We start from the raw sequence: 18,926 nt of genomic DNA, 5'->3' as shown, positions 1-18,926 counted from the left end.
GTTGCTGGGGAAGGAAGAGGGTTGAGAAAGAGAAACTCCCCTCCTGAGGGGACCTGGGAGGCCCTGCACCAAGCCCCAGTCTCCTGATAGCCACGCACCACGGGGGCAGCGGTTCTGGGGCTGGGTCTTGGGAAGTGGGGGAAGACCGCCTCACTCCAAGCCCAGGCCACTGGGCTCCATGCTGAGTCATGCACCCCTTAAAGACCTGCATGGAGTCCTCCGGGGTGGCTGGCCCTGTAGTCCTGGCCCTGCTGGTGGGCAGTACCCAAGAGTGGCATGGGAGGTGCCATGGGAATTATCCATGGTGGGGCCTCCTTGAGGTGGAGGCAGGGAAAAGGACGAAAGGTGGGCTGGTGTGGAGGCTATAAAGGAATGGCCTGGAGGAGGCAGAGGGCCTGCAGAGGTCAGGCCCCAGGGCATGGGAGGGTCTTGAGCAGGGGTTGGCCTGGAGAGGCTCCCGCAGGCCCCCTCCCCCTGCACAATGGCTGTGGGGAAGCATTGGTTGATGTAGGGGGGTGAGGTCAGGCCTGCAGGAGGCTAGCAGGTGGCTGGAGACGGGGTCCACTGACCAGGACGGAGTAGGTGACTCTGCACACCCCCCATCCCAATCTTCTTTGCCAGTTTTTCCAGCCCACAGTGCTGTGACCCCCTGGCTGTGTCCCTGGAGAAGGGGAGGGTCTCCTAGAGCACCCACCAAGTTGGACCCCCCCACTTGGTGCAGTCTGCCCCAGCCTTGTGGCAGGTTCCGGGCCAGGGGGAGGCCTTAGGGGCTGGCACCCAAGAGCTTGCTTCTTGGCTCTGCTAACCACCAGAAGCCTCCACACCCCTGGGAGCCTCAGACTGAATGCTAGATGAGAGTGCTGTTCATGCTGCCCCAAGGGGCAGATGTCAGGGCGAGGCAGACACTTGGCCCCAGGGACCTGATGAAGATTTCCAAGGCTCTATGCAGGCGCTAGGGTGTAGGGAAGTGGGCAGCAGGGAGAGCTCTGGCCATGGGCTCATACTAGTAGGGACTGTGGTGTTTGGAGGTCTGACTGGAGCTTCTCACTCCTCAGGAAGGGCCTGGCCTGGGATCCCTAGGCAGCCACCAGGGATCACCCTAGGTAAGCTCCCACCAGAGGCCCTCGTTTCCAGCCCAGCTGGTTCTGAGAACGTCCAGACTGCCTGGGGACCCCTAAGGGACCACTACCCAGCCTGACTGGGGGCCTCAGGGAGTGTCTTGGGTGATCTGAGTTGGGTCCCAAGGCCAGGCAGGAGTTTGTCAGGTGGAGACAGTATGAGGAGGTCAGGGCAGCGGTGTAGGAGGTGTGCAACGTGCTGGAGCACCAGCTGGCTGAGGATCTTGGACTTCAGCCTGAGTGCAGTCACCTTTGGGAACCCCCTCTGCTGTGGCTGGGATTGTGGCCCAGACCCCGGATGGCATGGGGGTGGGGGGAGTGGGAGGCTGGGCCTGGGGTGCAGTCTCACAGGACAGCTAGCCTGGGGAAGGGGACGGTGTGGAGGACAGCAGGATGGCTGGATGGAGGACCCCCCTTTCACCTCGCCTACATTGGGAGGGGCAGGGGAGACTGGCCAACCTGGGCCCCTGCCAGGCTTTTTTCCTCACTGGGCCTCTGAACAATGGGGCAGTGTGAGGACGCCTGGGAACAGCCTGGTCTCCCTGTGGGCCTGTGATGAGGGGCACAGGCAGGAGCCAGCAGCTGTGAGTCATCTTGTCCAGCGCCCAGGCCCGGGGTTCCCAAGGCAGAGGAGGAACACGCTGCTCTCGGTTCCTCTCCCGGGGTGTGGGGGGGCTGGCCTGGTCCTCCTTCCCCCTTCGGCCCCTCTCTCTGGCCTCTTCCTCTGTCCTCTTTCCAACTCCCTGCCTTCTGGGCCTGTCTCTGGCTCCTTGTCTCTATCCAGCCAGAGACCCGGGCCAGGCCAGGGAGTGGCTGTAGCTTGCTCTCCCCACCCCGGCCCTACCCACTGTGGCCCAGGCAGGGGGGCTGGCCTGTTCACTAGGGTGCCCCCCTCTCCTGGCCAGGGGGTGACCCCAGGGGATAGCCAGGAAGCGGGTAAGACCCGGCCCAAGTGTGAGAACTGAGGCCAAGCTGAACTTTACTGAGTAAAAGGTGACCAAAAGCAAAAGACAATGCAATAAAATAAAAACCTCAGGGAGTCAAAGCTGATCAATAGCATCGGAGACAAACATGGTTTGAGAACAGCTTAAAAACAGTAGTGTCAGAGATGAAAGGATAACAGCACATGGATTAAAACAGAAGAGAGACCTCACTCTACAAGGTTGAAACAAGCAGGGAAGGGGCTCTGCTGTGTGGACTCTCAGTGCTGGGTTCTGGCAGGGGCTGGGGGAGCGGGAGGCCAGAGCTCCACTGGACAGTGGTGACCTGGTCTTTTGGTGACTGAGTGCTCCAGGGACCTGCAAGGGTCAGTCCCCTGGCCAGAGGATCCAGATTGGAGGCCACACCTCCTGCCCCTGGGCCTTGGTGCTTTTAGGGACCCTGTCCTGGAGAAAGGTAAAGTGCTGAAGAGGGCCGTGGCTTCCTGCCATCCGAGGGAGACCGCCGTGGCAGGAAGGATACCAACGAGATGGGCAGTGGGGCAGAGGGCAGAGCAGCCACGGCTGCGGGGCTTATGGCTGCGTCCCTGACGGCTCAGTCTGAGATGACTTGGCAAGTGGTAGCCAGTGTGGAGGGCTCATACAGCTGCCTTGACCTGGCCTAGGCACACGTGACTGTCCGTACAGTGCACCCCTCATGGCTCACCTCTGGAGCAGTGGGCTGGGTCTCTCTGGCTGCTTCCTCTACTGCCATCCCACCCTAGAGGAAGCTTCACAGCCTTTGTTATTCCCACTGTGTTCCCTTCTTGTCACCTTTCCCTGGTGCTGAGATCTGGGCTGAGCCAGGCCTCTAGATGCTCAGAGACCCTGAGACCAACTGCTGGGCCAAGGGTCTGTGTCAGAATTCCTGGAGCTGTCTTCTTTAGTCTTCAAGGTGCCATTAGCAACAAGCTCATTTGGGAAATGAAGAAGTGAGGCTGAAGGTGTGAAGTGACTTGTACCATGTGCCCAGAAGCCAGGACAGGACCCTAGGCCTAAATGGGACCCTGGCCTGGGAGCTCAGCCTAGGAGCAGGTCTGAGATCTCATCCACACTAAGTTGGGCAGGTGGCCCTGACAAACAGTTCTGGAATGAGCCTGCTTTTGTCCCTCTTGTCTGAAGATGCATGCCTCCTCCTACCCCAACCCCAGGCCCTTTGCACTAGCTGCTTCCTATCTAAGACACCCTCCATGTGATTTCCTTGCTTGGCTACTTCACGTGGAAGATTGCTCCCAGGACCTGGCTGATGTGTCACCATGTCTGAGTGGAATAGTTGTCACAAGGATGTGAGTCAGAGGTGGGTGCCTCCCCAGCAGATTGGGAGCCCCAGATGAAGGGTGAGGCCAGCTTGGATCCCAGGGTGAAGGATGCGCTGTTTTCTGGCAGGTGGCAGTGCCCTGACTGCCTCCCTCTGTGCCAGTACCAAGACAACTTGGGGATTAGGGTAATGCCACGTGCAGGAGAGACCAGGCCCCCATGACTGCTGCCCAGCCCAGCCCAGTGGTAGACAACAAAGACCATCCTCTGGTCCCTCCTTCTCAGTTTTCTTCGCTATCCAGTGGGGCTTGGCCATGGCTCTGTAGGGCACCCACCTTTCTGATGGAGATATTATTCCGGGAATATCTAGCTGCCTGCTCCTTGGCTTCATTTGAACCTCTGCTGAAGTGTGGACCTGCCTGTACACAGAGCCCTAGCATGGAGCACCTGGCCTTAGCACTGCTTGCACTGCTGAGCCCTCCAGCTCTTGGGACAGCCCGTGTTAGGATGGAGACTGAGGCCTTGGGTTTTGCTTCTTGCCAGACCTCGTTCTAGGGTAAGCACCAGCTCCCCTCCCCCTGTGGGAACTGGCAGCAGTGAGCAGGGCTCAGAGTGGGAGCTTGTAGCCGAATGTCTCCTGACTGGGCTCCCCCTGGGCCTTGGATGTGAGTAAGACAGAAGCAGACTCTGAGCCCCATCAGGACAGGCTGGCATACACCTGCACCCTGCAATCTTTCTGCCCGGTGCCCAATGCCTCCCCACAGCTCCAGCTTTCTTCTGGTTGCCCTTTGGGCCGATACGGGTTCTGCCCAGGTGGGAACCACTGTCCTTCCTGAGAGGAGGCTCGAGGGCTCCTCCGTCTCTTCCTCATGCCCCTCTTAGAGCTAGCCTTGGCAGGCAATGCCAGGCTGGGTAGTGTGGGCGAGGTGGCTCTGGGCCCCCGGGGCAGTGCTGGCCGGGTGGCCATGCCAAAGCCCGCTTTGCCTGTACTTCCACCCTGGGATAGAGGGGAGTGTGTATCCTTGAGCAGTGGGGGACCAAGTAGGCCATGGGGCTGACACACTGGCACAGGGTGGACATTCTAGTCCCCGCCCCAGCCCACTAGTTTGGCTTTCTGTAAGAAGAGGGGACTACAAGAAGGAAAGCATACTAGCCTCATGACCCCCATGCCCTGGCCTCAGCAAGTGGGGAAGCTGTCCCCTGGGAATATGCAGATGACAGAGGTATCCCCAGGAGGGTCTGGTTGACCCTGAGGAGGCCAGCCTGGGGTTGGTGGCAGGAACTAGGCCTCTTTTGGGGGTGGGACCAGGCAGGCCCTGTCTGGCTAGGGAGGCAGGCCTACCACCCAGCACCAGGAGTGTCTGCTGGAGCCTTGTGCTTTCCCGCAGAATAGGGTGTCAGTGTGGCATGACCTTAGCGCCAAGCATAGTGACCTGGGAAGGACAGAGGTAGAATAGGATGAATTTGGGGAAGACTTGCTCTCTGTTGGTTCCTTGTGTGGCCAGAAGTCAGCTTGTCTCTGACCCAGAGGAGATGCTCTCTGTTTCTGGGTATCCTGACCAAGGTGCTGAGCAGATCTCCTGGCCAACCATATTCCCTTGGCCCCTGGAAGGTCAGCAGCAGTGTTGGGCAGCCCTATGCCTCGGGCGTGGCCCAGCAGGTTCTTGGGGTGTGAAGGTGCTGCTCGTCAGTGACGGTCACCAGCCTTGCCTTGTGGATAAGGACACAGGCTGGAAGAAGTCACTCTGGGAGGGGTCCAGGCCCTGCTTGGTGGGTGCCAGAGACCCCCACGGATGGAGAAGTTGAGGTACTTGAGGCAAGATGAGTGGTTTAATTCAACAAATGAGGCTCCTGAACTGGATGCCATGGAGACCAAGGGGCATCAGCCTCGTCAGGGTGAGGATGGGGCGAGAGGTCCTTGGTGCTCGCTTTGTGCTAGGCACTTTGCAGGAGATGGACAGGGAGTGGCTGTCCTCCCAAGCTGATGTTGAGGGAGGGGCAGACAGTCTACAGACAGATGCTAGAGATGTTCCAGTGCTGGAGATGAGGGGAGGGGCAGGCACCCCTGGGCCTAGAGCAAGTGTGCTGTGCTGTGAGTCATCCTTGGGTAGAGTTCCCAGCACTACGGGGGTGTAGCTCAGAAGGGGGCCCATGGTGGGCCGGGAGACTGGAGGGTTCAAGGTCTGGGCCCAGAGGGGTGGGGTGGAAAGGTGTTACCCAGCTCTGAGCAGGACGGTTGGAGAGAACTCTCCCTGTTTCCAGCCTGACCCTGCTGACTGTGTTTCCAACAGAATGCCAGCGACCAGGTACCCCTGCCCACCACGGGACAACCTGACTCCAGAGCTGTCAGCCCCACTCTTCAGAGGAGGAGGCTAAGGATCAGAGTGAGCCACAAGATTAGGAAAGGGGATTGAGCCAGGCCCATCCCCAAGGACGCCTGCACAGGAAACCGCTGTGCTATCCTGCCACCCAGGTCCTGTGGGCACAGTAGCCCTCTCATGGGCAGCCATCAGGGCAGGCAGGACTGAGTGTCTGTCTTAGGGGAGCACTCCAGGAACAAGGCTGATAGAGGCTGCCTCCACCAGCAGGCAGCCAGGAACTCAGGGAGGGGGTGGTGTGGACCAGGCCCACACATCAGTGCTCTGGAGAATCTTTTCTCAAGCAATTAAAAGTTGCAAACTTGTCTGTGTTGTGATGAACTGAAGTGTGAATCCTGAACGCCTTTGCTGGCTTGTGGTTTGAGGCAGGAGTGTGGCTCCAGCCTGTGACGATGCCAATTTGGCATCGTGTGCTTCCCCCACCCCAGACCCAGCTTGCCCCTCACCACAGCCTAGCGTGGACCCTGTCCCTCCCATGGGCCTTTTGGCCTGATGGGCCTCCAGCCTTCCCCCTCTTCATGGCCAGGCCCCACCTCCCGTCTGGAGAGCCTTGCCCTCTCCCCGGCTCTACTGGAGCATGCTCTGGCCCAGGTGCAAGCCTGCAGCAGCCTCTGCTCCCCATGGGAGCCCCCAGCCCAGCTCGCTCACTGCCCAGCTGCGGAATGTTTCCTGGAGGCAGAGATTGCTGGCCAGGGAGAGGAAGGCTCCAGGTGCTGTGGGCTGCTGTGACATCCAGGGACAGGGGTGCTGTGAGTCTTCCATGGGGACAGAGTTTGGGGTCCAAGTGTCCCAGAGTAGAAGCCCTGTCCCTGCCCCTGGTTTGGCCCAGAAGCCCAAGCCCACATGGGCCTCTTTCTGCACTTCCCTTAACTTCCTTTGTCCTTGGACACAGAGGTGGCGGAGCTGTTTCCTGCCTCTGCCCTGGGTAGCCCTGAGAAAGCCTTGGGAGGCTTCTAGCCCCCAGCACCCTACTATCTTTCTGGGGATGCTGGCAGGCTCCAGTGCCTTGATTTGTTCTTTGCAGTTAGCAATCTGGAATACCTGCTCAATGCCAGCTGGCTGCTCACTCCCCCAAGGAGAGTCCTGGGCCATGGGTGGGCCTTGGCTGTAGCCACCCTGAACATCAGTTCTTTTTTTTTTTTCTTTTTTAAAGAGATCTTATTTATTTATTCATGATAGACATAAAGAGGCAGAGGGAGAAGCAGGCTCCAAGCTGGGAGCCTGACATGGGACTCGATCCCAGGACTCCAGGATCACATCCTGGGCCAAAGGCAGGCGCTAAACCACTGAGCCACCCAGGGATCCCCTGAACATCAGTTCTTGTCGACGGTCAGATTAGCTGTAAGTCACAATTCCTCACTGTGGCTCTGAGGGCCAGGCTAGGCACGTGCTAGTTACAGCCTAGACCATGTAGAGGGATGGTCGTGTGTGCAGACATAACTCTGAACCCATCTGTCCATCCATCCATCCATCCATCCATCCATCCATCCATCCATCCGTTTTTCGGGCCCTGCTGTGGACCAGGCACCAACCTGGCTATGGAGATTTGGTGGGACCCAGGCTAATGGGGAATGCTGGGGATCGCCTCTATCTCTTCATTTTTTAAGGACACTTGCCACTGGATTTCAGGCCCATCTGGCTAATCCAGAATGAGATCCTTACCTTAATGACATAGGCAAAGGTCCCTTTTCTTTTCTTTCTTTTTTTTTTTTAAAGGTCTCTTTTCTGTATAAGGTCCCATGTATAATTCCTGGGGGCTAAGGCTTAGACATATCTCTTTGGGGACCCCCATGTAGCTCATGACACCAGGTGACCCAGGCAGGGCCCTGCCTTCTACACTACCCACTCCCTCTGCCTAGTACCCTCCTGGCAGCCTTGTTCTGGAAGGCAGCTTCCAGCCCCAGGTGTGGAGAGAAGAGTGAGGCTCAGGGAGTAGGGGTCCTAGGGCTGGCTTTGGGCGGATGGACCCAGGCCCTGCAGGAGTGGCTGATATGAAGCATCTTATTTTGAAAGCTTGAGGTTTCCCCCGGTATGGGCACCAGCCACCCTTCCCTGAGCCCAGCAGGCCCTCCTTGGCAATTTTTGCACTTGCGCTGCCCCCAAAAGTGGCAGGCAGGCACCAGGTTGGGTACGAGGGCCCAGGGTGCCTGCAGGAGAGCTGCAGCTGGGGTTCCTAGGGACATGGTTCCATTCCTCACACCTCCATTCTCTGGCCGTCAGCCTGGCGAGCACCATCCTCTTGAATGGCAGTGTCCTCGTGGGAGGTGCAGGTGAAGCTAGCACCAGCTTCATGCGCTGTGAGCACAGATGTGAAGCCGACTCTGTGCCCAGCTACAGAGGTGGCACTGTGCTGGGGGTCGGCCTTGCTCCTGAGCAGGCTGAGACCTTGGGAACCCAGACTGAAAACTCTCCCTCTCTCTCTTTTTTCCAGGCCGACCCTTAGCCCCTGCCTGGCCCTGCTGGCCCCCTCCCACCCCCACGGGTAAGTGCCCTACATCCAGTGTGGTGGATGCCTAGGACTTTGGGGCACCTGGTATGCCATCATTTCCGTGGCTATTTCTACATACCGTAAAAGATGCTGTTATTGGAGAGGCTCTGTTTTCAGGAGTATAGATGGCAGTGTTATTTACTGCGAGGATTAAGGACCTCTCAGGAGATAGGAGGGCCCATGAAGAAATTGAGGCCAGGGAAGAGGAGTCTGCAGAGGTCACATAGCAGCCCAGGACTCCTGACCTCAGCCCCTATAGGAAACTCCAACTAGGGTTGGGGAAGGGGCCGACATTAGTCTGACCCCCACAGGGACCTAATTCATGCCCTTCCATCCACTTCAACTCTGCTGTGTTTAGGAGCTGGGGGGCCCTCCAGGGGGTGAGGGCGGGGGAGGCCCTGGCTGCTGCCTTGACCTCAGGCCTGCTTACCCATGCTTCCATCTGTCCAGTGAGGGCTGTACATCCCAGGGAGAGCCATTGGCTCCTCATTCTTATCACGGCAGGTTCTCACCCCTACACCTGTCCCCCAGCCTTCCTGGGCCTCAGTCACCTTGCTGCCCCTGGATTCCTCCCCACCCTGGGATGGTGTCCTGAGCCCTGACTTGTGTTTGACTCCCTCACCCCAGCCCCTCTCAGCAGACTTCACCTCCTCTGTGAGACCTGCCCCCCTCCCAGGCCTCCCCTGACCTAGCTAGTGCCTGCTGGGCCTGACACCTTCTCTAGCCCCTTGAGGCCAAAGTGCCCAGCCCAGCGCTGCCCCCCTGGCTTGTCTTGGCTGGATCTTGGCCCAGGAGCTCCTCACCCTGGTACTTTATCTCAACTCTCAGCATCCCTAGCACAGATGAAGAAATTTTTTTTAATTTTTTTTTAATTTTTATTTATTTATGATAGTCACAGAGAGACAGAGAGAGAGGCAGAGACACAGGCAGAGGGAGAAACAGGCTCCATGCAGTGGGAGCCCGATGTGGGATTCGATCCCAGGTCTCCAGGATCGCGCCCTGGGCCAAAGGCAAGCGCCAAACCACTGAGCCACCCAGGGATCCCCCAGATGAAGAAATTAAGGCTTAGAGGGGCTAAGTAGGGTGAGGCCACATGGGTAGTACAGAAAGGAGGTAGGCCAAGTGTCCAGAGTGTGTCTTGCTCTGGGGTTCTCTGTCCACCCCAGGCAGGCTGCAAAGGGGAAGAAGAGGAAGAAGTCCTCCCACCCCCCGCAAAGCCTCCCTCTTGCTACATAAGGTCTGTCTGTCCCAGCCATCTTTCTGCCAAAAGCATAGTCTGCCCTTGGCCACCAGAGGGCATTGAAGCTGGCACAGGCTTGGGAGGGGGGCAGGGGGGCCACGCTCAGCCTGAGGAGAGCTCAAACACGAAACCTAAACTCCCACCCTCCAAGAGACAGCAGGCAGTCTGTAACCCCAAACAGGCCTCCAGGTGGCTTAGGGCCTTGGCAGAGGTCTGAGGCTGTGATCAAAGTGGAGGACAGAGGTCCCTCCAGCCCGGGAGCTCCAGTGCCCCAACTACAAGAATGAGGGATGGCTAGGTGCCAGCATGGTCGATTGTGGGGGATGTGCCCCAGGAAACCTGCTGGATGAGATAGCAACTCCCGGGGACCCTGTGCTCTGTGGCCTCTCTGACCCTCAGATCCTTCTGTACGGGTGGTCCTGGGGTGCTCCTTCCTTTGGCTTGCCCTGTCCTCTGTGGGAGAGGTAAGACCTTGAGGCCCAGGCTCAGGAGAGGAGGGCCAGGGGGTGTGGGGGCTCAGCACCAAACAGCCTGGTCTTGAATCCTTGCTCCCCAACTTCTCGGCTCTGGGTCTAGGCAGGGGAGGAAGCCCTCCTTGGTGGGGCAGCAGAGGCCTGGGAGGAGCCTGAGTGGGACCTGGGGCAGGGTCAAGCAGTGGCAAGAGCAAGCCTGGCATTGGCAGGGCCAGCAGGGAGTGGTGATCACAAGAGGTATGTAAGCCTGGCAGGTGCATGGGGGAGGCCTGTAGTAGATGAGGGAGGGAGGGGGAAGGGAAATGCCTGGGCCTTGCCGGGAACCTGGTTCCTTGGTCCGTTGGTATGAAAGGGCAGAGAGGGAAGTAGTGAGCTCTCTGCCTGGGGTGGAAGCCTCAGCTTCTTGGTGTGGGGAGGGGGCTTCTGGAGCCAAGGAAGGGAGTCTGAGAGCCCGGGCTGTGAAGGAGCTTTGGTGGTTTGGTGGGGAGAAGCCAAGTATGCAGAAGTGGCCATGGAGTATGTGCGGTAGGGGACCTGCGGGGAGCTTCCTCCCTGGGGACCAGGACAGAGGCAGCCTTGCCCCTGGGCCTGGAGAGCTGTGGTTTCTGACCACAGGATGGGTTGGGAGGAGGGGTCGGCTAAAAACTCAGCAGACCTGACAGCACTAACAAAGGGTGCAGCTCTGGGCCTCGGTTTGGCCTTGGGACTTGGATGACAGAAAGCAGGAAGTGCTGGCAAGCTGGGGCTGCCCAAGGACCCGGCAACAGGCAACAGGAAGTGTCGGTGAGGAGGAAGCCCTGGTGGCCACAGGCCCCAGATGCAGCAGACGGCTGTCAGCGGGAGGGTGCTCAGAGCAATGCGGGGTCAGCAGCCCTTCCCTACCTGGGGGAGGCAGGCTGCATATGTGCCCTGTGACCCCTGAGTCACATGACCTCTCTGGGCTTCAGGAAGCCTGCCCCAAGCCCGTCAACAGACAAGAGGAGAGCCATGTGCTGGGTCAGTGCTATCAGGTCAGTGGGGCTGCCCTGGGACTAGGGACTCGGGAGGTGGCACTGGCCCAGTGTCTGCAAAACTGGCCAGGAAAGCTGAGCTCTGGACTCCAGAGTGATAAGCTTTGAGGAGAGCCCCAAGAGCCGAGTGGGGCACAGTGGGAACTCCACTGCCCCCCACCATGTGCTGCTCAGCCTGCATCTGGCTGAAGGTTGGGGTGCACCTTCCCACCGTATATGCTGCCGGGGGTGGGGGGGTGCTGGGCTTGCCGTTTGGGTCCTGTGAGCACACGCATTGAGTGAGCCTGTGAATATAGATGAGAGTGAGTGTGTGTGTGTGCCTGGGGAGTGTGCTTGGGGGTTTGGCACAGAGCTGAGGGGGTGAAGGGCTCTCCTTATGAAACCAGGTCATGCCCTTTCCCTCTGGTACTGCTGCTCACTGGCCTCCAGCCTCCGTAGGAGATTTTTGGTTTTGATTCTCTTATGGAGAAAGATTCTGGGAAGAGAAAGCAGGGGGGGACCTGAAAGGGGAGAACAGATGGGCTCTGCGGCTACTGGGGGCTGGCTAGGGGAGTGGCTGTGCCTGATGAGCCTCCCTCCCCCCCCTGCACTGTTCCCTGGCTCTGTAACTCTGGGCAAGTTTTTCAGCCACTCAGACCCTTTGGTGTCTTCATCAGTGGCGTGGGGATGCTGCTGCTGGCTCACACGTCAGGGGATGTTGAGATGATAACATGGGAGATCCCCAAAAGGCAGAGCCTGCCCACTGGTGAGTGCCCAGTGTGCTTCTCCTAGGCCCACTGTTCTAGTCTGTGAAATGGGACTAAAGCACCAAGCCTCAAGTGGAACTTGGCCATGGGCGCATGCGGGGCTGGAGGGTGGTCATGACGATTCTGACCTATGTTTGGGCTGTCAGCCCAGGGTACCGGGGGTACCCACAAAAGGTCTTGTGAGTCTCTGGAGGCTGTGTGTGTGTGTACATATGAGTGAGTGAATGAGTGTGTGTGTATATCAGTGTAAGCCCACAAGTACATGTGTGAGTATATAGTACACTCCAGTGTGTGTGAGAATGAGTGAGCATGTGTACCATTGTGTATGTGCTTGCATATGATGAGTTGGACTGTATGGGGTGAGTGTGTGTGAGTGTAGTCAGGGACCCCTGGCCCCTCCTTGTCCTGCAGTTCCCATAAGGGACCCCTGACACTGTGGTCACTTGAGGCACCAGCTCCCTCACCACAGCCAGGGCTGTGTCTGCAGGTGTGAAAGAGGAGAGATGCAGGAGTTTGGCCTCCAGAGCCCCTGCTCACTCTCTTGCACAGTTTCACACCTGTGCACATGCATGCACATACACCGGTGTGCACACTGTAACCTGCACTTGGGCTGTGAGCTCTCTGAGCCCATGGTCTGTGGCACCAACCAGCTGGTGGAGCCTCAGCTCACTTGTGGGCCTGTGCTGGCAATGACCACACGCCTCTGGGCTCACAGCCCCATGGGAGGTGAGACCCACAAACCCTATACTTCATGGAACTCAATGGGGCCCGTCTCCGTGGAACAGCACTGTTCACCCATCTGCCCTGCACCTCAGGCCTTGGTCACCTAGACTAATCTCAACTTGAAGAGAAGGTCCAGGGTGAGTGAAGAGCAGAGGGCAGAGAGTGTGCCTGAGGTCTCTGTCTTCCCAGTGCACACTCGAGCACACAAGATCTCATGCCTTCTGGAAGGGCTCCTGGAGCCCAGCAGCCACCACCATGCTGGCCACCTTGTGTCATCAGAATCCTGCCCCCAGACAGCCCCTCTGAGCTGTGGGGAACAGATCCCCCCCAGCATGGAACCTAGTGCTGACACAGGGTGGCCTCAGTACCCTCCTCTGTAGAGATTAACGCCCTGAGGGGTATTGGGGTGCTCTGAAGATTGGACTCTCTGTACCCACTTTAAATTAGAGGAAGCAGAGGCTCAGTGGAGGAAGGCCTGGTGGGATTTGAACCCGGGCTCCCTGACAGCTCCCACCCAGGGTGGCTCAGCGTGGTGTGAGGGGGCCCCCACTGCTGTGTCTACCCTTGCAGGAGAAGGGACAGAAGCTCCTTACTGCCCATGGGATAAAGGAGTGGACTTTAACTACCAGGCTGCTGGGTGATACCATGGGATAAAGGAGCCCATGGGATAAAGGAGTGGACTTTAACTACCAGGCTGCTGGGTGATACCATGAGCATAGAAGGAGGTAACCAGGAAGGCCAGGGTGGCCAGGAGTATGGGAGTTTCCTGGGGACTCCCCTAAATTTTCCCAGGCACCATGGAGTTGGAATCTTTGAGATGGACTGAAGTCCCCAAAGCTGTGTAGTCACCTCAGTAACAATGGTCGTCATCACCCCTACCCACAAGCCGCCATTTCCTTCCCTTTTCTGCTCCAGCCTGCCTGGCACTTGGCCCCTGGTCCAGTGCCAAACCAGCTGACCTCCTGGTGCAGGGCAGAACCAGGTGCGGGGGGAAGCTTTGGGGGCATCCGGGTGGGTTTCCCTCTGGGTGGTCCGACCTCTTGAGAGGAGCTGAGGATGTTGGCATCTGTCCCTGAAGCAAGGACAATACTGGGGGAGGTGAAGGTAGGGCGCAACCTAATTCTGTCACCACCCACCTCCCCACCCAAGGTCAGTCAGTGGCCGCCTAAGAGCCCTCATCCTGCCCACAGAGAGACTGTGGCCAGGCAAGAGCAAGGCTTTCATAGGCCTGTGCTGGCCTGGCCCCTGAGCTGAGCCCGAGTGGGGCTGTAGATTGCCTTATAACTCCTCTCCTCCAGCTTCCCCCACACGTGGAGCCAGGTGAAATGGTGAGTTCCATGTGTCCTTACAGATGCTGCCTCTGCCCTAGCACACATGCCAGGTCTTCTTACAGATCAGAGACGATGGGTACACCAGAATGGGGGCTGTATTTTGGCATTCTGTGCCTTCCAGGCAATTGCAGTTGTTACCACCCTCCAGGGTCAACATTCTATGCTTCCTTTGGAGCCCCCTCTGTGCTGGGCCTGAGCTGGTGAGGATGGGGGATGGTGACATGCTAGTGTGGTCAGTGTTATGTGGAGGGAAAGCTGTGCTAGCCCCACAGAGAGACACAGGACGCCCTAGAGGTCAGGGAAGCCCACCTGAAAGAGGGGACACTTGAACTAACTCTCATTTCACTTTTGGACTGTTCACTGCTAGTATGTAGAAGTAGGACTGGATTTTGTGTATTGATCTTATATCCTGCTAGTTCATTAACTAGTTCTAATAACTTTTTAGTGAGTTCCTTGATATGTATTATATACATAACCATGTAAGTTGTGAATAGTTTTACTTCTTCGTTTAATCTGGATACTTTTTATTTTCTTTTTTCATGTCTAATTACACTGGATAGCACCTCTGGTACAGGTTGAATAGAAATGGCAAGAGCAGTTGTCTTTGCCTTGTCCCTACTTTTAGGGGAAAGCTTGCTGTCTTTTACCTTTGAGTATGATGTTGGCTGTGGGTTTTTCATAAATATCTTTTACCATGTTGAGGAAGTTTTTTCCTATTCCTAGTTTGTTGAGTGTTGTTCTTATCATGAAAGATTGTCAGATTTTGTCAAATACTTTATCTGTGTCTGAGATAATCGTGTGGTTTTTATCTTTTATTTGATTGATATGTTGTATTGCGATCATTGAATTCTAAGTGTTACACTTGTATTCCTGGGATAAGTCTCACTTAGCATGGTGTAGAAGCCTTTTTACATGGTGCTGAATTCAGTTTGCTAGTATTTTGATGAACTGAGCCATGCAGGCACCCCTTGGTGAGGATTTTGATGTCTATAATCATAAGGGTTATTGGTCTGTAGTTTTCTTGTGATATCTTTGGTTTTGGTGTCAGGATAATGCTGGCCTTAGAAAGTGAGTTCCTTTCTCTTCTATTTTTTGGAGGAGTTAATGTTGGATTGGTGTTCATTTGAACCAACTCTTGGGGGCTGCGTTAGTGTGGTTGCACTGCAAGCAGTGGAACCTGTGAACTGCAGCCTGGAGGTGGTGCTTGGTAGTTCTGGGTTTTGGATTTAGGATTCACAAGGTCTGGATGGCACAGATGCATAGGAAGTGGAGGGCAGGAAGAGATCCCCTGAGAAAGATCCATGGGGGCCAGATCTGGAAAGGCCAAGTGCACAGGAAGAGGCCCTGGAGATCTGGAAAAGTAGTGATGGGAATGGCATGTGTGGGTGGGGGGGAGCATGCTGCTGAGTGAGGATGATGGAGGGAGAGAATGGAAGCAGGGGAGGGAACTGAGCAGGGTGGGAGTGGCTGCCCAGGCAGGGTGGCTGGGAGGAGCTGGAGGCCTTGAGGGCAGAGTATGCTGCCAGGGGAGGGATTAGCAAGGGCACTAGGAACAGAAGCATACAGGTGGGACAGAGCCTCTTGCTGCAGTGGGAAGGGGCATGGACAGCCAGCCTCAAGTGAAGGATGGGAAACCAGGGCATGGTGCTCTGCACAGCTGGGTGGGAGCAGGGCCCAAGGTCCTCTAGCTACCGGCTGCCAGGACTGGCCCATCTCACCGGCAGCCTGTATGCAGGTGGGAAGTGGAGGCAGCAGAATGTCTGGGTGGCCCGCAAGACCCTCACCAGCCTTAGGCCAGCCTGGGGGTCTCCTAGGAGAGAAGCCCACATCTACCCAAGAGGTGGGAGCTGCCACGGACTGGACCTCTGAGTCCTGCAGGGAATGCGGGGGTGGAGGCCCACGGTGGCAGAAGCTGAAGCCACCTGAGAGCGGGCAGGAGGACCCAGAGACCCACCGGGAGCCCCAGTGCCACGGCCCTGGCCACAACCCTGGGCGGCAGGCGCCCTCACCCACCCCCCCCGCCCCCGCCAAGAGGCAGCCGGGAGCCTGGCAGGCTTGGGCCAGCCTGGCCTCGCGGACGTCCGCCGCTGGGGAAACTGAGGCCCCGCGCGGGGTTGCGCGGGGCGGCGGGCGGAGCGCCGGATCCCCACTGGACGCGCCCTCGCCCCGCCCGCGCGCGAGGGGAGGAGCCGGGGGCCGCCGGGGGCGGAGCGGGGGTCCGCGGGGCTGGGGGCGCGGCGGGGCGGCGGGGCGCGGGGCGCGGCATGGCGGGCGCGGGGCGCGGGCGGCCGGGGTGGGGCGGCCGGGAGGCGGGCCCCGGGGGGCGCGGGCCGGAGCCGTGTAGCTGCGCGCAGGGCAGGCGGGCCGCCGCGTGGACGCCGTGAGTACCGAGCCCGGAGCGCCAGCCCCGCTTCCTGGGGGAACAAAGGCGGGCGTGGGCCGGCCGGGCGGGGCGCTGGCCCGGGGCAGCGGGCGCGGGGCTTGTCCCGAGCCTCGGCTGGGGCTGGGGGCCCGGCCGGGACTGGTCTCGTCCGCCCGGAGCCGAGGGCGCAGCCTGCGTGCCCTGCGCGGAGGCCGGCGAGCAGCCCGGTGTCCGCGGGAGGTCTGCCGGCAGCCCTGTGGTTTCCTTTGTGTGTGTTTTGGGGAGTAGGGGGCTGCAGTGGCAGGAGTCCCCCCGGACTGGGCCTCTGGATTCATTGAGGACAGACACAGGCAGGGAGGAGGGTGTGCTGTTCAGAGGGACCAGCTTGGGGGAGGTCCTCGCAGGACAGGGGATTCCCAGCCTGCGTCTTGAAGGATGAATGAGTTCTCCATGTGAGGAGGGGTAGCGGTTGGTCGTTCCAGCCAGAGGTCAGGGTGCGCAACGCCTTGGCATGTTTCAGGGAGAACAGCTAGGATGAGCAAAGGCTGGACAAGGGTGGGGGCTGGTGACCGAGAGACAGAGGATACCGTCAACCCAGCGGATAGTCATTGTGGCCACTGCTGACAAGGGTGTCGTGTGTGCCTCCCACTTACAGCTCCAATAACTATGGCCTGGGGATCTTTCAGAAAGCTAAGCCAGAATGGGAACCAGGGACTCTTGGCTACCTGCTTTCCTGGTCTCGGGGCCTTAAGAAAGGGTTGGAAAGGGCACCCCCAGTGGTGCAGCGGTTTAGCGCCACCTGCAGCCCAGGGCGTGATCCTGGAAACCCAGGATGGAGTCCCACGTCCGGCTCCCTGCATGGAGCCTGCTTCTCCCTCGGCCTGTGTCTCTGCCTCTCTCTCTGTCTCTGTCTCTATGAATAAATAAAGTAAAAAAAAATATTAAAAAAAAAGAAAGGGATGGAAAGAAGCTGGCTGAGGGCAGGCAGGAGTGGAGAGAGGCATTTAGAGGCCATATCCCTCACCCCTTCCACATTGAGGGTCAGAGATGATGGAGAGGATGCCATGGCCTGCCCGCACCCCTGTACCTCTTTGTATCCATTAGGTTGTGACCCTAGTCACCTCCTGGAAGCCCTCCCTGGCACCTCCATCAGAGGCTCACCTGGCACTCAGACTTGGGGTGGTTATGGCCTGACTTTACCTGGGCCAGTGGTTTCTTGAATTCAGTCACTGCTCTAGCACCTATGGAACATGAGTTCAGCAGCTGTGTGCTGGATGGACCAGTGACAGTGGGGGCGGACACACTCTGTTCTCAGGTGTGCGGCCAGGTGTGTGGCCAAATAGACCAGGGGCTGACCAAGTGGACCCAGGTGGCCCTTTCTTTCCTTGGGGTCCCACCTGGAAGCCGGGGGCCTTCTGAGGTTTCCTCACCTCTTGCTGCTTTGACCCATTGTGCTGTCTCCAGGATCTTGGCGGTGTCTCCCACTGCATGCCCCCAGCCCTGGCTGAGGTGAGTCTCCTTCCTCTTTTTTTTCCAGCTTCATGGCGGCTGAGGAGATGCACTGGCCTGTCCCGATGAAGGCCATTGGTGCCCAGAACTTGCTAACCATGCCGGGTGGCGTGGCCAAAGCTGGCTACCTGCACAAGAAGGGTGGCACCCAGCTGCAGTTGCTCCGATGTGAGTCCTCTGGGTGGCTGGGAGCATAATAGGGGGATATATGGACAGAGCTGAGCCCCAGCCTGCTGCCCCACTGCCCTGTTGGGCCTCTGTGGGCAAGCAACCTGTCTCTCTGAGCCTCTGCTCAGATGTGGTGGAAGCTCCAGAGGTCTCCTTCGCTCTCTGGTGGCCAGTACCCCCCCCCCAGGGGACCTGAGGTCAGTCTCCTGATTCCCCAGGACTGTGGGATGATTTGGGGTGCTACTGCAAAGTGGAGGTAGGATGGGCATTTGGTGCACAGTGCTGACCGGCAGTCCAGTGGTGCTTCAGTCTGTAATCAGGGGCTGGGGCCGTTCAGTGGCCTGGTACATCTGGCCTTGCACTATCCAGTGGGTGTTCAGTGAGTTGGTTGGTCACTTGGTCTGCAATGAACTCTGTGTCAAGACCCAGCTGGGCGCTGGACTTCCAGAGCTGCATGAGGCCAAGGCTCTGGTCCCCAGGACAGTAGGTTGGGAGAGAGTGGGAGCCCCCAGGTCTGGAGATGCCCAGGTGTCAAGACATTGAAGGCAGAAGAGCATCAGAGCCCTGCCTGTCCCCCTGACCAGGCATGAGTTCCCCATGCCTTCATCCCAGCTGTGTCCTCCACCAAGGACTCCCTGGCGCTGTGCTGCCTTGTTGGGGTACCCCAGGCTGGGCTCCCTGGTTCTGTGTAGCACCAACTGGTTTGCTCTGCTCTTTGGACAGGGAGCCTTATCTGCCCCTAAGGCTGGGAGGGACTGCTTGGGTTGAGACAGTGGGATGTGGGAGTGCTCAGTATAACTGTCTGGCCTGGGATTCAGCTCCACACTGGAGGCTCTTGTTGGCAAACTCTCTGGGCTTCTTTGCCCCTTCCCTCATTTTGCCATCCTAGGGTGGAAAGAGTTGGCAATGGCCTCTGGCCTGGCTTTGTCCTTCCTTGAGCCAGCCTCGCTGGTCAAGGTCTACCACTTCCCTGGGAGGGGCCAGGCCTGCCTTGGGGGTGGTGCTTGGGGGCTGGTCAGCCTGCCATGGGTTGCTTATATTTGGCCCCACAGTGGACTTCTTGGGAGAGGGCAGCACACCAGCCCAGCTCTTGCCCTTCCATGTAGCGGGGTTCAGGGGCAGGAGGTCTGCCGTAAATCCCCCAGG

General features: G+C 58.3%; 1 protein-coding gene across 13 annotated transcripts in view; it reads left to right on the top strand.

Moving 5' to 3' along the window:
• SH3BP2 (SH3 domain binding protein 2) overlaps nt 1–18,926 on the top strand; it is a 34,585-nt gene that overhangs the window by 6,393 nt on the left and 9,266 nt on the right. For 4 of the 13 annotated variants that reach the window (XM_072737698.1, XM_072737689.1, XM_072737690.1 and 1 more), the window contains exons 2-3: nt 8,162–8,212; nt 17,641–17,780. In XM_072737698.1, the coding sequence (XP_072593799.1) occupies nt 17,645–17,780 (136 nt within the window). In that variant the 5' untranslated portion in view covers nt 8,162–8,212; nt 17,641–17,644. Of the gene's footprint in view, nt 1–8,161; nt 8,213–10,436; nt 10,942–16,004; nt 16,122–17,640; nt 17,781–18,926 lie in introns of those variants that run through there. The other 9 variants (XM_072737692.1, XM_072737697.1, XM_072737688.1 and 6 more) reach the window with 8 other exon arrangements.

The sequence above is a fragment of the Vulpes vulpes genome, chromosome 14, assembly GCF_048418805.1.
Source record: "Vulpes vulpes isolate BD-2025 chromosome 14, VulVul3, whole genome shotgun sequence".
NCBI classification, from domain to species: domain Eukaryota; kingdom Metazoa; phylum Chordata; class Mammalia; order Carnivora; family Canidae; genus Vulpes; species Vulpes vulpes.
This window is presented reverse-complemented; position numbering and strand designations above follow the sequence as displayed.